Here is a 24,235-nt window from a genome sequence, read left to right as displayed (position 1 = left end):
GGACACGTCCTGCGTGGTCCAAGGTCCACACGGCTAATGGGCCCGTATTGTTCCCGTAATCTGGTTAATCCCCGGCTATCTAAATCCCGGACAGTCCGCTTTAAAGGCACCGTTGGTAATGTGATTCTGATGTTTTTACGTATCTGATTATATATTCGCGTTTAAGGTACCTAATGCTCCTGCAGTTGTTATCCAAACGTTGAAAGATGAAGACGCCGTTTTAAATCTGGTCTTGGACACTGGAAGACTTTTTTTTTAGCTTAAGAAGTATTTCAGTTTAGTCTCATTAGTGTTATTATCCGTATAAAAAATAAAATAAAAAATATCTTTGACGTGAAAAGTTCCACGTGATAAAAACGATACCTATAAGTGTTTAAGATGTGGAAACTCTAAGATAACTGCTTCGAATTTTGACAGGTGCTGTAGACAGCGCAGTACGGCCCCGTAAGTACATTATGCGGTAATTTTGATCGTCAAAAGTTGACGTTTGTCAATTCAGTGACCACGAAACATGTGGGGTAGTACAGCGCCATCTATGATGACAAATTAGGGGACCCGCACGAATGACAGCTAACTGATATGATTCCAATACGATTCAAGTATCGGTTTAATGCCAGACGCACGTTCGAATTGGCCTGTTACTGTTACTGCCCTATTCGAACTTCAAGATACGTTAATTGATAAATCTAGAAACGATATGGATTAGGTGTGCACATATCTAATCCATATCGTTTCTAAATCTATTAACTGAAATATCTTAAAGTTCGAATTGGGTCGTTAAGTTCTACAATCAATAACTCTTTGATAACTTCAACACACTACAATGTACATTTGCCAGTCCTAATGCACGTCCAATCACGCGCTAAGCATCGACCGGGCGTCAAATTGCCCTCCCCCGGGCAGGGAACACTTAACCAAGCGTTTACCGTCCTCGAGGGGCGATCCGGCTTCAGACTTCAACTGATTGAATTATATAGGGGGTATATCGGGCATTGGTCACGTGACATATACGAAACTATAACTTTGAAGGGACTATGACATTTACTTTGAATGATAAATAATTATTTTGACGTAAACAATATATCAATATATGGAGGAGACAGTAGGAGTTACATAAAAAATATAGATATATGTATATACATTTCTTGAGGGATCTTCACTCTACACCTATAGTATAATGTTCAGTAGAGGATTCCTGCTCCGTCTTCGCATTCTTCAAAAGCTTTGATACGTCGTGTCGTACCTCTGACTCTTATGAAGATACCTAGCTCTTATCACAGAAATTTGGACTTTAACTTCGGTCCCCTAGGGCATTTACTTAAAGTTGTTAAAAAACAGTTGTTCATGTTCATAATTTGCATACAGGGTTGTGCAAATAGAGCCACAACTTCATTTGCGCTATTGTCACTATTCTGGGCCTGAAACTTGTTTAATGTTTAACCAGACACACAGATCATTTGCTTTCTAGATTTAGGGCCGGTTGCTCCAAACACACAGGCCTATTCGGATTTCGAGATAATCACAAGATCTAGAGACGATTTAGAGATCAACTAGATCTACATTAGATATCGACTAGATGTGACTTGGATATCTAACGGCCCTATTCTAACTTTAACACTAGAGATCATCTAGAGATGAATAAGATACGATATCGAGAAGATATAGTCATTTGTAAGTTAGATATGTCAAATTTGACGTTTCCGCGATTCTGGAGGTCCTCTTGAACGATTTCGACAAGTTATGACTTAGATATCCAAGTCACATCTAGTCGATCTCTATTGTAAATCTAGTTGATCTCTACATCGTCTCTAGATCTTGTAATTATCTCGAAATCCGAATAGGCCTGTTAGTATAAGAGCGTGTACGATCGCTCTTTTTGGACTTGTGCTCTCGTATGATACAAATATTAACAAACATTGAATTTCAGGGGCAAACAAAGACTGTTGTTGTATGAGTTTTAGATTTATAAATACTGACATAAATAAACATGGGACAATCATACACAAATCAGTTAGTCTGATAACTAGACAACGATGTCAGGTACTTAGGTATCGTAAATAACTTAGGTAAGGAAGAGCAACACAACTTAGTTCCATCAAGTTATAGCAATAGCACGTATTCACCTGTAACTCAACGTTTGTTAGTATTTTAAATAAACGCAAATGTATATGCAACTAAAATACGTAAGCAGTTACGCACTCATACTCAGTCACTATCGGCGCGATTCGGGAAATGAACCAGAGATTAACTAGATACGATAAAGATATCTTCATATTAATTTCATATCTAGTGAACCTCTAATTCATTTTACAAATCGCGGCGTCTGTCACCATAAGGTACCTTTTGCAGTGGAACGTCACATACTATTTCATATCTAGTGAGTCTCTAATTCATTTCCCGAATCGAGCCGTTTATCCGTAGGTACCCCAAGGCCCCAAGACGTGATGACCGCAAGTTGTTTCACATGCCCCATCTATTGGTTAAACGATCTCTGTATTTAACCTACTCGCGCGCAACAATACTTCGTTAACCCGTGTGTTAATATTTTGTTTATCTTTCTGACTGTGTGTCTTTTCATGTTGTGTTTGGATGTTATTTTCTTTTGTTTAGATTAATTTCAATGAACAATTTAAAATACTTATAATCTTGTTTACTAGGAGCCGCAAGAGCTATTTTTAAATGTAAGTATATCTATATAATTTTAATGCATTTTATTTTCTATTGAATGCATCGTCAATTTATTTATATATCGTTTATCCTATCGTTTATTTATATATTGGACTCGCTAACTCTTTATATTCTAACAACGCAAAATAAATTAATAACTTCAGAAGCATTTGCATTCTACTTATTGATTTTTTTTTCACTATACAGTCATCTGCAATGAAACACACACAGCGTGTAAAAGTACGTCACTTCTAATTCGTTCAGCCGTAATAAGATCATTTTAGTGTTCCGTACAAAACTTTGTTCACCGAAGACTTATTTTGCAAGGTAACAGTCACCTTGCAAAAAAAATAAATACAAAAATTAATAACTTACAAAAAAAAACTACACTGCAGCAATCTCCAACAAACTCAATCATTTGTTAGAAATACCATAAACCACCAGGAACTCATAAACACCGAGCGGAAGGAAAGGCAATCTTCCAATTTCGGAAACAACGTTTGAAATTATAGCGACGGCGGCGGAAAGTTTTTCCATCATCGCGGAGTCACGCGTCCCGCATCCGTTTTGGGGTTGTGTCACAAACACTAGGGGAGCAGGGGCGAGTCCAGAGCATAGGTCTACCGGGATCTTCATAGTATACCAGAGCTGGTTTCCAACCAAATGAATTGACTCCACTTTGCACTAAGTATTTGCTCGATTGTAAGATATACGATGGACAGCATCAGCAGCCGATGGAAGTAAATCATACACTACAAATGTGGACTATCCAGTGTTGTTGAAGGTGTTTGGTCATGAGGAAACAACCAGAGAGAGAGACAGAAAGTATTAACAAGCAACCGAAACGATCGATAAAGCACGCCAGTCTAACTAAGAATTCCTCAAAACTTTCTGAGATTGAAGAAAGCTTTTTCTAAAGATGTTCAGACTTCGAGGTCAATCGAAACCCGAATTCAGTGTGAACGATATTACAATAATGCTTGCTCTTTTAACACATAACTAACACATCCTGTAATAGAATAACGAAGGCTATTGTTAAGTGGCTCGCTCCAGAAATCGCGTCGCCTGTGGTCTGTACGGAATTGGAACAACTTCCCAGCAGCCTTTAGATCTGACGAATGGGGTGTTAGCCCGCCTGTCGTGATGAAGAAATGATTTATACTCTTATTATTATGACAAACAAAGACTGAGGATATTGAAAAGTCCACAAAAATAAAGGCCGTACGTAATTCTTGGAGACAAATGGTTAAAGCTTTTGTGGGTAATAGAAAAACTCATACTTTGCGGAATATAAGATGCATACCTACTGAGAAAGCTTTAAGCTTAATATCATATACAGGGCGTCCCACGGCTATGCCACATGGAGGGAAAGTACCCTAAATATTGTAGATGGAATATTTTACTGAAAGAAGACATTATTTTAATTTAAAAAACAATTTAAACTGCATTCATAGATTTTTAAATAATTACATGGTTGAACCGGGAATCGAACCCGCCGCACGAGAAAAAAAATCACCCTGTAGCTTTATCATACCGATCGAAAGGCTTGATCATAAGGATTATTTTTTGCTAAATAACATAGTGCCGGAAATAAAAGGAAGCCCATGAATTTTAACATTTTTAATTCAAAATTAATCAATTTAATTTATCAAATGCTCAAAATGTAGTCTCATTCTGTTGAATACAAAGCCGCACTCTTTTGATTATTTCGCTAAATTTCACATCAAATGTTAAAATTCATGGTCTTCCTTTTGTTTCTGACACTATGTTCTTTAGCAAAAAATAATCCTTATGATCAAGCCTTTCGATCGGTATGATAAAGCTACAGATGATTTTTTTTCTCGTGTGGCGGGTTCGATTCCCGGTTCAACCATGTAATTATTTAAAAATCTATGTATGCAGTTTAAATTGTTTTTTAAATTAAAATAATGTCTTCTTTCAGTAAAATGTTCCACTTACAATATTTAGGGTACTTTCCCTCCATGTGGCATAGCCGTGGGACGCCCTGTATATAAAATTGAAAAACCAGAACGGGATAAAAAACGAGGGAAGAAGCGAGATGCCGCCTTACAAATTTCTAAAAAAGTTTTTGACACGTTTCTCAAATACGACGCACGTATGATAAGAAAAACCTGTTCAAATCAATTATCTACATATGGGATTAGAACTAGAACATAAAAACTATCGCTTCCGATGCGTATTTAATTTACAATAAGGGAAAGAAATTTTCATCTTCATCTTCATTTTATGACATCGACCATTTCTCGGCAACTCTCGGTTGCTTTCGTTTGGCGGTGCTACAGATTAGACCAAATAATCCGTAAGTTAAAGTGAACTAAATTATGTTTGTCATGCTGGTATACAGGTATTTCTGAGTTTTATTACACGAAGTAAAATATAAAGTGCTGCAACCTCAACCTTAGTCCAGCCCATACGAGTGAATTATGTCATTTATGACATATCAATCAAATTGATATTATCGTATGATTATCGTGTTAATAATTTGTATTTTATTGTTTTAAATTTCTTTATGAGTTATTATTATTCAGATTGGTTTTCATGGCTTCGGCAGACATTGTAATTCGTCCAGGGAAAGGGCTGCCGAGATGAGCCAAAAATACCAAGTTATAGAATGGGAGACGAGCGTATTTGGGACAACAAAATGGGAGACGCCCGATGGCGAGAGCTATCGCAAGATCGCAAGAAACATGACGTGATCTGGTATCGGAGGCCAGGTGAGTCCTTTGGATCGTTGCGTCACCCTAGCCGTAGTAATGTTAAGATTCAGAAAGGGAAATTGGGACTACCTACGTTTGTATGAAAAGGCGATTTATGGGTGGTGGCACAGAATAAATAATAGTACTAAGTACAGAAGACTCACTCTCTAACAAAACGCGTCTGTTACGATCAGCACAGATATGGCCGCTAGGTGGCGAGAGCGCCACGCGCGGCTTATGGCAAACCCCAAAATTGGGCCGAACGCATGCACTTTTAGCTACCTGTAGCAAAGCGACGAAATCGCGGAGTGAGACACGCCTGGTGGTGGTCGTCCATATTCGTGGCTTAAAGCGGAAAATAAGTAATCTAATGAACGTTTTTGCAACTAGGCTTACAACAATAAGTGATAATTTTATGTTAAAACAAGTTTTAAATAAATACCTACGTACGTTATAAGAAATTTTCGAATTAAGTTATCCAAATAACGGCAACCTACTTGACAAATAAGAAATCCTTATCACAGTTATAAACCCTGGCAGGGTTGAATATATAATAATGTCGGTATTTAACTAAACATAAGACAAACTCTTTATTTCATTTACGCGAGCGGAGCTGCGGGCCCGTCTAGTTAGGTATGTTTTGTAAAAAATGTCCTACTTATCATCATGGTGCTTGGGCTAAATTGGGGCGAGATGAAAAGAGATGATTTATTCCTTTATTCTTATGAAGAGTCATGCTCGTGCCGTGAGCATATTAAAATTTTTGAAAAATTATGTTTTGCACGTTAGGACGTTGTTTATTTTTCATGAACAAGAATAGAACCAAATAACTATTCGTATTAACTCACAAATTTTCACAAATGATGAATTTAATAGTGACTTTTGTTTACATAGTTAGCAAGTTCCTAGAATGACACTTTAGGTTATCTTCTTTTCTGTGCATATAACAAAAACATGGGCTTTAAAGCCTATTTTTTATTTAGACTCAAGAAAAGGATAAACGGTGTTAAGCTGAAAGTGCTGAAACTGAGACATTTGCTTTCACTCGGTCAATAAACACATAAGTAGATAAATTTTGAACAGCTAAAATGTAAATCTAAGTTCACAAGTGGAAATTAAGGGAAGAGGCCTTTGCCCAGCAGTGGGACACTATAACAGGGTATTAAAAAAAAAGTTCACTATTGCTTAGTTAGAGCAAACTCAATTTAACATTTAAGATATTATGTATGTATTTATAAACATATTTTTTTCTAATCTCTATAACATTTATTTGTAGGTAACAAAAGACATTGCCCCATTTGTGGTATCAGCGTGAGAAATAGAAATTGAAAAAGTTTGTTTGTCTCCAAAGTAACTAAAACTGACAAAGTTAGATTCTCGGTATTTCTGTTTCGTTCAAATAGGCGCTTAGAACGAAACGCTCCTCTGAGGGACATACTTTTAGCGATTCTTTTATGAGTACTCCAACTCCAACTAATAATATAAAGTTACTCTTGTCACTCTGTCTGTCAGTTCTTCGCGCTTAAACTGCTGAATCGTTATATTACTCGTATGTACATACATCATATTTGGTATGGAGAAAGATTGAGGTCCGAGGAAGGACTAAGGATATTTATATGACAGAAATCATCATTATACGAAGTGGATGGATCAGTTACATATGGATCTGATCTGTCATTGTAAAAATGGACATTTCTTCAACCAAAGACCTAACTTTCAACACTGACAGACTAGATCCATCCAAGCCATATCGTGGCTTGTTATTAAAATCGGCATATGCCTGGTTGAATAAAAATTATAAAAAGATGTGTTGGAGGCGCGGGGTATCGATCCCCGTACCTCTCGCATGCTAAGCGAGCGCTCTACCATCTGAGCTACGCCCCCGGCTACGTGCAACCGCGAATATCTTGATCATGTTTATTAAACCCAATGTCATTATATCGCATCAAGCGTAAACGTTCACTTGAGTGTTATCAAGCAAAAAACAAATCCCAAACATGACTCATACATTTTCCTCTCCGGATATTGACATTATGAAAAATATTTATGCCCCTTTTAACAATTATAGAACTTGCATCGAAACGCTGGTGGCCTAGCGGTAAGAGGGTTGCGACTTTCAATCTGGAGGTCGCGGGTTCGAACCCCGGCTCGTACCAATGAGTTTTTCGGAATTCATGTACGAAATATCATTTGATATTTACCAGTCGCTTTTCGGTGAAGGAAAACATCGTGAGGAAACCGGACTAATCCCAATAAGGCCTAGTTTACCCTCTGGGTTGGAATGGAAGGTCAGATGGCAGTCGCTTTCGTAAAAACTACTGCCTACGCCAATTTTTGGGATTTGTTGCCAAGTCGTGGCAAAATGCCGGGGCAACCCGAGGGAAGATGATGATGAGGATATAGGTGCTTCCGAAATTAGTATCGATATTTTTTCGCTCCTATCTCTAATCTAGAGTCTAAACTATCAGAACGTCAGATGTCAGGCTAAGCGGAAACGCGAACCAATATTTTGCCGATTTAAATCGAACCCATCAAATTGTACGAATTTGACCACAAATATCGTATCTCGTTTGAAATAGCAATAAACGTAATAACGACGTACATAATAACGAAATGTGTGCTCGATCAGAACGTCGATAACAATACAATTCCACAAAGGAACTCGTATCACATGTCCCAGTTCAATATGTGAAAATATTACATTCTCGAACGTATTCTTATAGCTACGAGACCCACCGTCGGAGTCGCCAGTGTAAAGGGACTTGTTGCCCTTAACAGATTATTAGTTCGCCGGACGATATCATCCTGTCAGTTGTTCGGAGCTGTCAAATTTTCCTTTTAAATGACAGGCCGGTATCGTCCGCCACTGGTAATCAGTGGGCCGTTAAAGAGATTTTTAACGCCACGCAAGAAGTTTTTTCACAGATTTCGAAAAAAGGCACGAGGTTATCAGTTCGCGCGATCGTTTTTTTGCATGTTAGCTTTGAACTCAGTCATTTCTAAACATGCACACAAAAATATTCACTCATCTCATAACTTTCAATTCCCAGATAATTTTAACACATACGTCCATATATTATATATTCCGTCGCTAGCGTCATAGACATGATAGACTGTAGCTGTAGCTATACGAGTTACGTCTTGGACAGGCTGATTAAAAAAAATCCCTTGGAGGCGCGGGGTATCGATCCCCGTACCTCTCGCATGCTAAGCGAGCGCTCTACCATCTGAGCTACGCCCCCGGTGATGAAGTTGACGAAATTATCGATGCTATTACAGTAAGTCAAGGTAAATACGAACTGTGCTCGACTTTCAACTTTCGTCTCGCACCGACTTGGCTGTGTTAACGCGCGAGTCATATGTCGCGGCCTGCTAAGGCCACCCCACAGATCTATAAAGCCGACCACTGACTAACAGGCCGCCGAACGATATCGGCCTGTCAGTTAAGCTGACCACTGACTAACAGGCCGCCGGGCGATATTGACCTGTCAGTTAGAACAATAATTTGACAGTTCCGACAACTGACCGGCCGATATCATCCGGCGGACTGTTAGTCAGTGGTCGGCTTTAGACCAAAAATTTGACAGTTCCAAACAACTGACCGGCCGATATCGTCCGGCGGACTGTTAGTCAGTGGTCGGCTTTAGTGGTCGTCCATTATTACCTCACACAAAATTTAATTTCGACGTATTAAGCCCCTTCTCCCCGCTTGTCACACTTTTTCATAGAGAATCACATATTATTTTTAATTTTAAATCCAATACTTCCAAAGACACTAGACTTTCATTCAAGTGGGTGTTAAGTTGATAGTCAACTCAAAAAATACTAAAGAGTCATCTGTTCATGAAATTATGTCTTTACCCTCTAATATTTTACAGGAATTACCCTGTATAAAAGCTAGCATCCTTTTAAAAAATCTAAAGAGTCTTAGAAGCTAAAATCCAAAAAGAGTTATTGGAGGCGCGGGGCATCGATCCCCGTACCTCTCGCATGCAAAGCGAGCGCTCTACCATATGAGCTACGCCCCCGGTGAAGAAAGCCGCGAATATTATCACCTGAACCATATCACAACCAACCTAGCTGGCAAACTGAGCTGGCAAAGTGACTGTACATATACTACCTACGTATAAACTATTAGTGACGTGATTAAGTTACGTCAGGGGACCCTCATGGCTCCACCGTTTTAAACATTTTCCAAAAACTGATCCCACAAAAAATCTATATTACCAATAACTATAGCACCTTCTCACAAAATTTCATGAGTATTAAGAAATACTACCTATAGATATATACTTAGAAGGACCAACCTGACAAGTATTCTTGCATAAGTAAAGGGACGTCGCGGACTTTCGCCCGCGCTCGGTCAAATAGTATTCAGAGAGGAGCACATGACACTTCGGGATAATTGTTGCAAAAAAATTATTAAAAAAATTTGGAGGCGCGGGGTATCGATCCCCGTACCTCTCGCATGCTAAGCGAGCGCTCTACCATCTGAGCTACGCCCCCGGTGAAAAAAATGGCGAATATTATGACCTGAACCATATCACATACTACAAACTTTATTCTCAACACAATTTCTACTCGATTAAGGACTAGTTACAATTATAACTTGGTCCCTAAGGGCGAAACAATTACTTGGTATTCGATATAAGATATGTTTAGGAATTTATTATTTGTTCTAGCAACATTGTACTTTAAATTTCATTCTTTCTTTTTACCGGATATCCGTGATTCGAAACTACATTCAGTCACTTTTAGATTTAAAAAAACTTACTTACTTTCGACAATGGCGGTAATGGCCGACAACGCGTCCCCTTGGAATTAATTTGTTTAAAGTAAAAAATACCAGACTCTTCTGCCTTCCGCATCATAGTTATACCGACAGTGACAGACTTTATGAGAAAGAAGATTATTACAAGTTCAGCGGGCCCGCTCTCCGTGGGATTGCAAGTAAATATTCTCATAGACCAGGTACTGTTCCTTAAATTCCCTTTTATTCGTCGAGCCCACTTTGTCTTTTAATTATTCTGTTACTAACATATTTTTTGGTCCATTCGAGCAGGATCTTTAAATCTGTAGAACCGGACATAATCATACTGAATAGTTTTATTTCATACAGTCGGCCATTAATTGTCCTAGTAAAGTCAATTGTCTGCAAGATTGCATTAGTCGTAATTAATTTACTGTCTGTACTTGGTACATTTATGTCTGCAAGTTTGCATTTGTCGTACTTTAAACATTGAAAGTAATTGTCTGTCCTCAGTTTGTGGATATTTTATTGAAAGTGACTGCATGTATTGCATTATTCTTACGAAAGTAATTAGTGTTTTTGCCTACGTGTAACGTTTTATATGTATCATACATAGTCTTAAACGTTTAAAGAAATTCGTCTTCATACGTTTAATTTATTTGCTTTGCGTTTTAGTTGTACGTTTTTTAAAAAAAATTGAAGGTGGAATCACATTTCTTTTTCATCAGTGGTGGTAGCAAGATAAGGCTAGTATACACGTTCACAATCAGTTTGAGCGTTTTTTTTAATCATTCCCGTTCCGTTCAGTTTGAGTACAGTGCAAACATACCTTATATTTAGTCTATGCTCGTGAACGACTTGAACGAAGTGAAGTGTCATTCGATTCCTGTCCTGTCAGTGTCACGTTAATTTTTTGAGGTTAAAACTAACTTTCATTCGAGTTGTGATTACTTTTGTTTACATAATAAAGCCCGTAGCTTTATTATTTTGTGGTTTGTGTTACTGTTTTGAAGGAGTACGCGGTGTTGTGAAAAATGAGTGCTGAAATACGTTACAAGTTAGCCAAACTTCAAATTGATTTATTGTGTAATGCCGCGGAGTCTGCTGTACAAGACAATACAAAACTTATCGAGTTTAAAACTCGCTGCAGTGATCTTGTGCAAACTAAGAACGAGTACAAAGACGCTTATGTGTCTGTGGAAGCCGGGAAGCGTGCCGGTTTTGATCCGGACAAACACCTGCAAGAGTTTTTAGACTATGACGCAAAACTGAATAATGTAAGTGTCATTTACGCACAATTGTTTCCGGTTGTGTCTTCGAACGTAGTTAATTCTCAGTTCTGCATGCCTGATATTCCTCTGCCGCGCATTTCGCTTCCATCATTTACAGGAGATGTCACTAAATGGACAAATTTTATAAATATTTTCAAAAGTATAATTGACGAGAGTGCTACCATCAAACCTGTGAGAAAATTACATTATCTGATATCATGTTTATCAGGTGAACCTCTTGATTTAGTCAAGCACTTGCCGCTTACTGATCAAAACTATGGTGTTGCTCTGACATTATTGGAGAACCGATTTTCCAATATAAGACTTATTGCCGATACGCATTTAGAAGCTATCATGTCACTTCCTGCTGTTGTGAATTTGAGGTCTGACTTGAGATCTTTCTTGAACACTTTTAACGAACACTTAGCTGCGCTTCGAGCCTTGAAATTTAAACCTGATGAGTGGTCGTTTGTACTACTTCATGTCTTATTGAAAAAACTGCCTATGGAGTTGCGCAGTAAATTTGAATTAAGTTTGTCTGGATCGGATATTCCTAAATATTCGGAACTTATTGCTTTCTTGGAATATCAATGTAAGGCATTAGAAATGTCTATTGCTTTGAAGGCAACAGTTAGCGGCTCACCTAAACAACCTGTTGTCAAGACACCGCCTCATCGCAATACTAAAATGGTAATGCATGTCCAAGAGAGCAATAAGGAAATAAATTGTCGATATTGTAATTTGGATCATTACATGTATATGTGCAATAAATTCAAGGCTTTGAATCTTGATCAGCGTAGAGATTTTCTGAAATCTAAAAATTTGTGTTTCAATTGTTTTGGTACACACAAATATCATGAGTGTAGTTCATTACATAAATGTAAGTTGTGTCGGGCTAAACACCACACTTTGATCTGTCCGTCTTCGACACAACCTGATGGCACTCCACCTGCGGTGAAGTCAGCTGTTGTCGTGGCTGAAATGGTTGAGCCTTCATATCCAGAAGGTGAACAAGAACCTAATAGCATTACTAGTGTTAATAATGCTACAATGAAGTCTTTCATGGTAAAGGATACTAAGCCAAATTTGCCAAATATCCTGTTAGCTACGGCCATGGGTCTTGCTGGGAATGGTGATGGACATTTCCAACCTGTTCGCTTGTTTATTGATCCAGGCGCAGAATGTTCAATAATCTCTGAGGAGTGTGTTCAAAGACTTCAACTTAAACATAACCATCAACCTGTGTCTATCTATGGTGTAGGGCCGAGTGTGCCTCATCGGTCTCATGGAATGACCAATGTGTTTTTGAAGTCCATGACTTCTGACAAGCCGTTGCTAACTGTTTCGGCTGTCATTTTGAAGTATGCTACTGGCGACTTGCCCAGTGTCTCTCTGTCTGCGGACATAAAATCAAATTATCAGGGCCTGCAATTGGCTGATAATGATTTTTTCCTGTCTAGGCCTATAGACATTTTATTAGGCAGTGATGTCTACAATGACATTTTCTGCGGTGAGAAGGTGTGGCCTTCCACTGACTTACCGGCGGCTTACGGAACCATTTTTGGTTGGGTAATAATTGGTAAATCCCTGCAGACTACCAATTCGGTTCCTCATCTGTCATCTCATCATGTAGCATTAGATGATTGTCTGACTAGATTCTGGGAAATTGAACAAATTCCCGAATCTGTACTTCCTGATCCCAATGATCAAATTATTGAGGATCATTTTTTAAATAATGTTTCGCGGGATAATGAAAACCGTTTTATTGTCCGTCTACCCTTCAAGGGAAACCAAAGTGAGTTGGGTGATAGTCGTGAATTGGCCGCCCGGAGACTTTTAAGTCTTGAGAGGAGATTTAAAAGAGATCCTAAACTCAAGGCAGACTATAGTAAGGTGTTTCAAGAATATCTGGACGAGAATCATATGGAGCCTGTCTTTGACCCTCCGGGTAGTGGTAAATATTACCTTAGCCACCATGCTGTGATAAAAGAGTCTTCTTCCACTACAAAGTGTAGGCCAGTCTTTGATGCGTCTATGCCCTCTTCTACGGGCGTGTCTTTGAACAACGTTCTGCACGTTGGTCCCAAACTTCAGCGTAACATAGTAGACATACTCACACGTTTTCGTCTTCAGCCTGTCGCATTCACTTGTGACATCAAGGGTATGTACAGACAAGTACTTGTGCACCCGGACGATCGTGACTATCAAAGAATTCTCTGGCGTCAACACACTGATGATCCCATTAGAGAATTTCGTTTGAGGACGGTCACTTTCGGAGTCTCCTCAAGTCCGTTCCTCGCTATGAGGTGTATCTGGAAATTGGCAGAGGAGACCAAGACCTCACACCCTGTCGCTAGTCAAATTTTGTCAGATCAAATTTTTGTTGATGACATAGTGACGGGAGCTCCTGATCTTGACACAGCTCGAAAGGTGAGAGCTGAACTGATCGACGTCCTTGGTCAAGGGTGTTTCGAATTGCGAAAGTGGTCGAGTAATAGCAATGAATTTTTGACTGATTTGCCTGACGACGTCCGTGAAGGACCATTGTCATTTGATCCTCAAAATGAAGGGTCTGTAAAGGTGCTCGGTGTAAAATGGAACCCTACATCTGATGTGTTCATGTATCATAGCAGAATTTCCAACACAGGAATGACTAAACGTGCCGTGCTTGCTAACATAGCTTGCATATATGACCCTTGTGGCTGGTTGATGCCAATTGTATTCTCGGCCAAGGCTTTCATGCAACGGTTGTGGCTTTTAGGGATCGGCTGGGACGACCCCTTACCTGATGATGAACAGGCTCAGTGGCTTTCTTTTATAGGGGAGTTCCATAGCTTATCTGACATTAAATTAAGCAGATTTGTCTTGCCTACTGATGGCAATAAATTTTCTCTTCACGCATTTTCAGATGCGTCCCTCAAAGGTTACGCTGCAGTGGTTTACCTTCGTGTCGAGAGGATCAATGGTGAAGTGGAGGTCCACTTACTCTTATCAAAGAGTAAAGTTTCGCCGTTACAGACAAAAATGACAATTCCGAGGCTGGAACTTTGTGGAGCCCTGCTAGCGTCTAAACTTGCCAAACATTCTTCAGGACTGATTAATGTTGCCCACGACATTGTAATCTGGTCTGACTCGAGCATTGCATTGTCATGGATTCGCACACCTGTTTATCAGCTCAAAATGTTTGAGGGAAACCGAGTTTCTCAAATATTAGCGAACACGTCTCCTTCTTTCTGGAGACATGTACCATCTTCAATGAATCCTGCAGACGCTGCCTCCCGAGGTTTGATGCCCTCGGAGCTTGGCTCACATCCTCTTTGGTGGGGTCCAGCTTGGCTCAAGCAAGCGCCAGATACCTGGCCATCCGAAGATACCGTTGCGCGAAAAACGGTTTCTCCGGATCCTGAGGAGGACGTGATTTCTACTGCCCACGTGAACAAGGTTTCTTGTGATGTAGATGCGACAGATTTCATGTTAAAATACAGTTCCCTTCACAAGCTCGTGAAGGTCCACGGATACTGTCTTCGATTTGTTCATAATTTGAAGAATCCTACTTCAAAACGAGTGGGTCCATTGACTTGCGTCGAATGGCGTAACGCCCTATACTCGTTAATAAAAATTGTCCAAAGTTCAGTTTTCGCCACGGAAATAAAATTAGTGCAACGTGGGTTACCTCACCGGACTAACTTTCGAAAACTGACTCCTTTTATTGACTCAGAGGGGTTTCTGCGAGTGTTAGGAAGACTGAAGTATACAAACTTGTCCTCACAACGGAAACACCCAGTCATCCTTCCGAAATCCCATCATTTAACAACTTTGTTGATAAACTATTATCACGAATTGTACTTGCATGTGGGAGTGCCCGTGCTACTGTCATTACTGCGTAAGCAATTCTGGATTTTATCGGCTCGGACTGTCATTAAACGGCTAATACGTAAATGTCACAAATGCTTTAAGGCTAATCCTAAACCTGCTGATTATTTAATGGCTGATTTACCTCCATCAAGAGTCACGCCTGGTAGACCATTCTCAAAAGTTGGAGTAGACTATGCAGGTCCTTTCCTAATAAAGACATCTAAGTTAAAACGTGCTCCAATCACGAAGGCTTATTTGTGCATATTTGTCTGCATGGTCACGAAGGCGTGCCATTTGGAACTAGTATCGGATCTCTCTACAGATTGTTTCTTAGCCTGTCTTACTCGGTTTATTAGTAGACGAGGATGGTGCTCTGATGTCTTCTCTGATTGTGGCACCAATTTCGTTGGAGCAAACAATCACCTAAAAGAACTTTATTCTTTTTTGAAGCGGTGCACCGTGGAAGCTGTTGTACAAAACTACTTTCTCAAACATCAGCTTAAGTGGCATTTCAACCCTCCTTCTGCTCCAAGTATGGGAGGACTTTGGGAATCGACCGTAAGATCGTCTAAATTACTATTAAGGCGCATTCTGGGTGAAACTGTTCTTACTTTCGAGGAATTAAGCAGTGTATTTTGTAAAGTTGAGTCGATTTTGAATTCTAGACCTTTATGTCCAATTTCTGACGACATTGATGAGATTGACGTACTAACACCAGCCCATTTTCTCATAGGAGATAACATGGTTTCATTACCAGAATATGACATACAAAATGAAGAAATGAATAGACTATCTCGGTGGCAACTTCTTCAAAATTTAACTCAACAGTTCTGGCGTCGTTTCAATGTAGAATATTTGCATCACTTGCAAGGTCGTAATAAGTGGTTCAAACCATCTGAAAACCTAAAGGTAAATGACATCGTACTCATTATGAACGAGAACACAACTCCTTACTGTTGGAAGTTAGCGCGCATAGTCTCTTTGTCGCCAGGACGAGATGGCATAGCACGCGTAGCCACTTTAAAGACTAGTACTGGCAATAATTTAGTTCGCCCTGTATCTAAACTTTGCCCTCTTCCTTACCAGCACTGATTGAAACATAGTCAAATAAATTTCATATCTAGTTTTAAGGAATAGTGTACTTCTCTTTTAAGTTATATATAGCTGATAATTCGTTTTCATGTTTTAAGAAATCTTAGAGATTTCTTCCCGGGCAGTATGTTTAGGAATTTATTATTTGTTCTAGTAACATTGTACTTTAAATTTCATTCTTTCTTTTTACCGGATATCCGTGATTCGAAACTACATTCAGTCACTTTTAGATTTAAAAAAACTTACTTACTTTCGACAATGGCGGTAATGGCCGACAACGCGTCCCCTTGGAATTAATTTGTTTAAAGTAAAAAATACCAGACTCTTCTGCCTTCCGCATCATAGTTATACCGACAGTGACAGACTTTATGAGAAAGAAGATTATTACAAGTTCAGCGGGCCCGCTCTCCGTGGGATTGCAAGTAAATATTCTCATAGACCAGGTACTGTTCCTTAAATTCCCTTTTATTCGTCGAGCCCACTTTGTCTTTTAATTATTCTGTTACTAACAAGATATAAACTGGTTTGCCAAGAAGTAGCAAGAGATAGCATGGTAGTCAGCATTGTTCAATGTTGACGTAATTAATTGTCCATTCATACACCTTATTGTAAAGGAATAAAGTAATCAATGGTCTCGTTATTTCACTAACGCATTCGCATTCGCATTACGCATATTTAGCCTCGGGCAGCACAAGTAATCACTAAACTAGTTCTGTGACTTGCAGTTACATAATAGGTAACATATTGTTTCATAATAAAATAGATAGATAGAATACTCTTTATTGGCATACCTCAGTAAAAGATACAAAAGAAAAGAACAATTGATTAAATGTAGAGGCAGACAACAGGCGGTCTTATCGCTAAAGACCAATTGATTGAAAGGGTACCTACGAAATTATTTGCTGGCTACATTCCGACGTGATTTTGTTGTTTACATATTTCATTGTACTCGTATGTACATATGTACTTATTTTATCTGGGTGACATAAAGGCGCTTGATGTTTTTTTTTTCTCTTCGTTGCGCGAGATATTAGTGTACATAATTGGAAAACACGCATCTCTTCTTCTCTTCTCTTCTTGTTCTTCTTCATACAACATATGTATATGGTTAACAGTATAAGTCCTATTGTTATCTACTTCTCGAGACCTTTCTAATGAGCATTAACCGATGTGTTTGTGATTTTCCACCGAGGAGTTCCATTGATTAAAATTATTATCGCATAGTCGGCATCAATTAGCGACAGATATCATATTAGAAATTCTAGGAAAATAAAATGTAACTTCTTCAAACAAGTATACTGCATGGGCGACTTTCGCTGTCACTACTATCCTGAGTAAATAATGAAATATGTGTTCCAATAGGTTGCCCTTTTGGCTGTCCCTAATTTCATGTTCTTACTGACTGTACATAAAGTTAAATCAAAATCCTAAAATAATAAAAATTGGAGGCGCGGGGTATCGATCCCCGTACCTCTCGCATGCTAAGCGAGCGCTCTACCATCTGAGCTACGCCCCCGGTATCACACAGGCTGAAAATACATAACTTATTCAATCTTAATTACTCAACATAGCCGCGAGCGTATTTAATCAAAAGAATTTAATTTGCTACCATAAATACTCGTAATTCTTGAAATAACAAAGGTTTATTGTATCAAGATTTAATCTATGATAAAATTAATTCTCATAAACACTGTATACCTGTTCATATTAAAATATAATTTTCTCGTAATGAAACAACATAATATAAAGGACGCTATTATGCGACGTTTATTAATGGAATTTGCTGTCAAAATGTAATCCTGTATTATCATTTTAATTATTATAGGTAGTTACATCACGTAACTCAAACGGGGGACGTGTACGTAAGTCGCGGCTGGTACAGTCAGCAGATGAAATACGAGTATTAGTTCAAAAACCATAACTGACTTCAATTTACGTGACTAATCTATATTAGTCACGTATATTTAATACTATTTCATTACTATTTACTGTAATCACATTACTGTTGTTGTGTTGTGTTGTTGTGTTTTGTTGTTTACTGTTGTTGTTGTAGTTGTTATTTACTGTAGACTGATTACTATTTGTCGCAATTTGTGCTACGGCAGCACAGGTCTCGTAGCAGGCACTCGTACAAATGTCAATACAAAAACACAAACGTGCTTGAATGCGTAGTATAATCTATATTGTATATTATGCCTTTACTTCAAATGATCTATGATCGAGGTAGAGTAGAAAACAGACATATTGCCGTAAATGCGTGTAGGCATTATAGCTTTTATATTAAAAACAATAATATGTATGTCATTGTATGTGCGAAGTGTTGGCGGGAAACTAGTTATTAACTAACAAGTAACGCGCAGGGTGTGGCAAACATGTCAACTTTGGCACTATGGCTAAAGTAACGGGATTTTCATTTATTTATTCATATTGTAACAGCCTGTCTACAAGCTTTAAGAAATATTATTTTTTTAGTGCATAGTACATTCTGCCATCTTGTGGGCTACATCGGAAGCATAAACTATGCAGTTACGCGTCGCGCCAAAAATCTGACGCGTCCTGGGTCCTGTGTGTCCTGTCCCCCCCCCCCTCCCCCTCCCCCTATAGTTCACGCACGCTCCCAATTACATTTTACAATTATACAACCGCAGTTTTCAGATAATTTTAACGTTTGCGCATTTGTTGACTGTACCAGGATAGACGCAGTATATTTGTTCACGTCACGTGTGTACACACCCTCGCGGCTCAGCCGGTGTGAAATGACATTATCATATGGCGGCTTATTGCCGTTAAATATAACAATCATTTCTCCTAAAACCTTGAACTCCTTTTTTAGATCGAGTCACAAACTTATTTTTAAATGGATACAATTGGCTTTCAAAGTAACTGTTAGTTTCAAGCTCTAAGCTCATTTTATTTCATGATAATTTTATTGCAAGCTACTTAAGGTTTTTTTCAATTATTAATATTTTTTATGACACGACAGGACAGGAATCTGTATTAATGCAAGTAGATTATTTCGAAGATTATATTATTTTCTTGCTAACGGTATGAGCACTTATAAGCTGAGTGTATAACATGTTTATGTATAGACATACACCCTCGCAGCCCATCCGGTGTGAAATGACATTATCATATCGCGGCTTATTGCCGCAGAATAAACCAATAACTTCGTCCATATCATTTACATAAAAATGCCGTGCATCGCGGCGACTAATCGTATAAAGTAAATAGTATAAATACTCTTCTTCCTCGCGTTATCCCGGCATTCTGCCACGGCTCATGGGAGCCTGGGGTCCGCTTGACAACTAATCCCATGATTTGACGTAGGCACCAGTTTTACGAAAGCGACTGCCATCTGACCTTCCAACCCAGAGGGTAAACTAGGCCTTATTGGGATTAGTCCGGTTTCCTCACGATGTTTTCCTTCACCGAAAAGCGACTGGTAAATATCAAATGATATTTCGTACATAAGTTCCGAAAAACTCATTGGTACGAGCCGGGGTTTGAACCCGCGACCTCCATCTCCAGATTGCAAGTCGCACGCTCTTACCGCTAGGCCACCAGCGCTTCTAAAATAGTATAAATACGTTGTCGTATAAACAGTATAAATACGATTATAAACGCGTGTTTTATGAGGACGATAACAATCTGAAAATGAAATTGTAATGTTCTGAATCTATTTAAGACGAATACCTAAACATACTTCATTTGAAATATTTATTCGGTGTAATAAAATAAATCATAATCGTTTTTGCATGTTCAGTCAGCATCAGGAGTTGCTAAGAGGGCGAGGTGTTCAAAATTACCTTAAATTTAACAATAAAATCGCGTCAAGATCATTTTGAACACCTGGCCCGCTTAGCTACTTCTGCTGCTGACTGTTCGCGGAGGCGCGCACCGTCTGCTTTGGTGCTTTAATACGGAATAGAACATGCCTCATTGAAGCCTGACAGTTCCAACAGCCTCTTGCGCCTAGTGTTAGAGTCGCCTGCTCGCGCCTCCTGGGAACACTGGGACGATGTGCATATGGGATCCAGAAGCTTAGTTGATTATTTAGTATAGGTTTAACTAATATGGGATAAGGGAACGTACACTAAGACTATGGACATGGTCTGAAATATTGAATAGTCAAATAATGTCACCAAAATTTCAAGAAGGAGGTACGGTTATGTATTATTTATGTACACATTTGACTTGCTTTGCTTTGAAGATGCTTATTCAAGTTTTGCACCTAAATGTATCTAGAAGTCAGCAAATGTTTTGATACAAAAAAACAGAACTCACTCATAGACTTACTTCCAAGCCTGACATCGCCGTAATGTGATTAAAATTTTAAAATATACAATAATGCATATTCATGAACCAATAGCGAGGATGTTAAGCTCGAGCCAGGCCAATTTGAATACCACCACACGGGCAGGACTGAAAGAATTAAATAGGGGGACACTCTTATCCACTAGTCGTCCAGAGGTCAATAAAATGGCCTCCCATTCCATTCTTTTTGAAGATTTACTATGACCAATCAAGCCTTCATTTGTCTTGCCAAGTTTTTGTGTGTGGGAGGCTAGAGGATACCTCGAGAGAATGGGATAAGCAAGCTAAAATAGTTTTTAAAAACTTGGTTATTACGTAAGAATAATGTTCACTGTAAGTATATCTATCATGGACAGTCATTTAGCATTACTTGCAAAACGTAAAGTTACAAACTTCCTAAAAGACTTAAAACAAAGAATAACCAAACTAGACATATTCTTTGAAAAACATTATTTTCTCCTCATATGCCATATACCAAAAGCTTTACAAGCATTCTAATCAAATCAAATCAAATCAAATATCAAATTATTAAACTTTTCTTCAGTATTCCAATACTAAAGATTAACAAAATCCTACTTAAACACCCAACCGGTTGCAACCCTACCTATAAATACCCGACTTAAAACAACTCGAACGCAGTATTCAAAAATTCTCTAAGACGATTCGATCACGGGAAAAACATTCGCTCCACCAAGAATGCTGAAGAATGTTATCCGATAATTCAAAACGAAATCATTATGCAATCAAAAAACATTAATCTCCCTTCATTAGCTCAATCTAAAAGCTTTAAAAACACCCTAAATACTTACCAAAACGACTTAAAGCAAAAAATAACCAAACGGGAGAGGGACAGATTATTAGAAAAATATTATTCTCTCTTCATCGGCCCAAAAATAACTTAAGATTTTGTGCGGAAAGAGAGGAGTCATATAATGTGTTCCCTTATATTCCACGACTCTTCTCTTTCCGCACATAGGTACTCTACAAACATTTTAAAAAATCGTATTCTTCTTAAAACCCCAACTTCCCATCCAGTCCAATACTCCAATACGAGAGATTAACAAGCATCATAAATAAATACCTAAACGACTTAAAACAAATAGAACGCGTTCTTCAAAAAATCTCAACAATGTTTATTTGGAGCACAGCTAAGGCGATTATGGCCGGAAATACGTTCGCTCCTCCAAGAATGTTATCCGATCAAATTACCATTGTTACCGGCCGGGAAATTGCTGATTTCATTTAGGAGCTCTTTATCAAATCTAAAGCATTTAAAGATTCCAATTTGTAAAGAAACTGACGTTTATAATCTTCTTTCAAGAATTCTTTGGAGGCCCTAGTAAAGGGATGGGGAAAAATACTCGATTAAAACTATTTTTTCTTTTTATAAATCTATTCCATTTGTTGAATTACATTTCGAAACAAATCGATAATTAAAAACAAGATTTTAAAATCAAAAACAATTATTTTTAATAGCAAAATCAATTAGGTTTATTACACAAATCTATTGGTTATTGTTATTAAGATGCATTGAAGTAGATATGTAACTTCAAAGGCGTGGTAATTTTGAAAATATTAAATATCTATGAAACCAGAAGCATTTCATACTTTAGCAACACTAACGTTACTACAACGCTGTCCAAGACATTTTGCTGTTGTTCCAATTGAAAGTGCTTCTACATAGTTTAGTGCCATTTTCAAAATTATCCTGCTTTTGCAGATCACCGTCATTTAATATTTTAAGTAGAGCTGAATAATCGATTATCAGTCAAATCTACTTTTCTAGTCAGAAATCACACCCCTGCCGTAATTTTTATCCGTTCGACCTTTCCTAATCCTGAGAGCTCTCAGGATTGTTTTATTGTGTCGTGTTATAAGATAAAGGGCCACTACATTTGGGACCCACAAAGCCAAATGTGATTAGATTGGGTCCTTTGAGTGGCGTCACGTCTTCTTCCATTTTGTCACAATTGACCCTAGGTTCGTTTGATGTCAAAGTAACGAGGTTTGATATGAAAACCGGCAATTCTAAAAAACTGTACAATACGAAAAAATCCTCTTTATCTACACAGCTTATTTCATAAACATGTTTAATGCCGTACATTATGAGCAGTCACATAAACTACATACTATCAAATATACTATTATTGCACAACCTCAAAAAAGATTATGCAAAGGCGAATAAACGAAACTGTTTTGGTTTTTTTTTCGACCCTAAAAGATTAAAAAAACGTTGTGCAATATTGAATATTTCGAATAATCGTCTATTTTTTGATAGTTTTTGTTGTAGATAAAACTGTGGTTCTGAATGGAGAGGATTGGAGATAAACATTGTGTAAAACGGGACAAAAGGAGGATGGGTGCGCTAAGCTTAAAAATAAAGAAAATCTGCACCCTTTGCGTTTGTCCTCACATGTTTTTGCTAAAACGGTGCGACGCGAAAAGGAAATTTTAAATAGCAACACTTACCTATAGAGACTTCACAATGGAAGAAAATTTTAATTCGCCTCTCTATTAGAGAGGCGAATTAAAATTTTCTTCCATTGTGAATTCGCAGGAAAATTGTATAACTGAAGAGCAAAAACATGAAAACAAAAACATCTGCAGGTGTGCTACCTAATGCACACTTGTTCATTTCGCCCCGGGGCACAGTGACCCCGTTTCCGTGCTGCAAAGGCAACAATAAAAGGCAGCGAAATCAAGGGAGCGAGGTACCAGGCGAGCATAAGAACACAATAGGCGCTCGCAGAACGTGAGTAACAGAGGGATGTCCTCGCTTTATGTGTTCCTAGTGAACGGGAAATATATTTGCACTCGTAACAAAAGAACGGAGAGCGGGCTAAATAGGGCTACTAGAAACCAATAATTAAATAAATCATAGAGAAATTAAAGTCCTTCGATGCATAATTTGAACACAACAGGGTTTTAAGTACCTACAGTTGGCAATAAATAAAAATACTTATTTATAACGTTATCCTAATAAGTAAATGTAAACAAAATTATTCAATAAATATCCCAAACGACCTTACAAGAATATAAAATACCTCGAAAATTATTCTCTTCGATCTCTCTTAAGCCCCATTTCGTATTTTATTCCTAAATTAAATAGCTCAAGGTTCTATTCTGGGGCCTTTTGTGTTTTTAAAATTCAAAATAGTTTATTTTGTATGATTCCGGAAAGAAAAAATTACTTAATTCGATCGGCTACCTTTTTGGTTTGAATTAAATAATACTAGAGCATACATAAATTTAGTTAAATGTAAACAATAAAACTGCCCTACCGCACAGTAGCGAAGGCTATGAAGAATCCAAGTGTTCCCAGTAAACTGTAATATATGGAGAAAGGCATAAAACTTATTACTAATATTACGTACGTGGCCAAGCGCGCATCATAGCCATTTACCTCACAAGAAAATAGCATTAAGCGGAAGAGAATTTCATATTTTCTCCTTAGAATCTGGTTAATGTTGCCATTCGGCTGGGCACGAGCACTGCGTTGGTATTTTCTTGCCTGGACGGACACATTTGAAACGTGCTTGATTCGATTTGTTCATTCGTGTAGTGCATTT

General features: G+C 38.2%; 2 protein-coding genes and 5 non-coding genes across 7 annotated transcripts in view; 1 reads left to right on the top strand and 6 right to left on the bottom strand.

Moving 5' to 3' along the window:
- Positions 1–24,235, bottom strand: part of LOC134670633 (neurobeachin) — a 604,515-nt gene that overhangs the window by 339,146 nt on the left and 241,134 nt on the right. The window lies entirely within an intron of this gene.
- Trnaa-agc (transfer RNA alanine (anticodon AGC)) lies at positions 7,196–7,268 on the bottom strand. The gene has a single exon. It is a non-coding gene; the product is annotated as a tRNA-Ala (tRNA).
- Positions 8,554–8,626, bottom strand: Trnaa-agc (transfer RNA alanine (anticodon AGC)). The gene has a single exon. It is a non-coding gene; the product is annotated as a tRNA-Ala (tRNA).
- Positions 9,340–9,412, bottom strand: Trnaa-ugc (transfer RNA alanine (anticodon UGC)). The gene has a single exon. It is a non-coding gene; the product is annotated as a tRNA-Ala (tRNA).
- Positions 9,818–9,890, bottom strand: Trnaa-agc (transfer RNA alanine (anticodon AGC)). Its single transcript has one exon. It is a non-coding gene; the product is annotated as a tRNA-Ala (tRNA).
- LOC134670571 (uncharacterized) lies at positions 11,169–14,694 on the top strand. The gene is made up of 4 exons (XM_063528375.1): positions 11,169–11,869; positions 11,924–12,974; positions 13,539–13,835; positions 14,674–14,694. The coding sequence occupies exons 1-4, from the start codon at positions 11,169–11,171 to the stop codon at positions 14,692–14,694; spliced, it is 2,070 nt and encodes a 689-aa protein (XP_063384445.1).
- Positions 17,796–17,868, bottom strand: Trnaa-agc (transfer RNA alanine (anticodon AGC)). Its single transcript has one exon. It is a non-coding gene; the product is annotated as a tRNA-Ala (tRNA).

Source organism: Cydia fagiglandana, chromosome 14, assembly GCF_963556715.1.
Source record: "Cydia fagiglandana chromosome 14, ilCydFagi1.1, whole genome shotgun sequence".
Classification (NCBI taxonomy): Eukaryota; Metazoa; Arthropoda; class Insecta; order Lepidoptera; family Tortricidae; genus Cydia; species Cydia fagiglandana.
Note: the sequence above shows the minus strand (reverse complement) of the source record. Positions and strands in the feature narration are given on the sequence as shown.

Bases quoted from the DNA above. Each gene is read 5' to 3' on its own strand.
- LOC134670571 (XM_063528375.1), top strand. From the start codon at position 11,169: ATGAGTGCTGAAATACGTTACAAGTTAGCCAAACTTCAAATTGATTTA. The intron at 11,870-11,923 runs GTCGTTTGTACT...GGAGTTGCGCAG, and splicing joins AAATTTAAACCTGATGAGTG to TAAATTTGAATTAAGTTTGT. The intron at 12,975-13,538 runs GTAATAATTGGT...TTTCGTCTTCAG, and splicing joins ACGGAACCATTTTTGGTTGG to CCTGTCGCATTCACTTGTGA.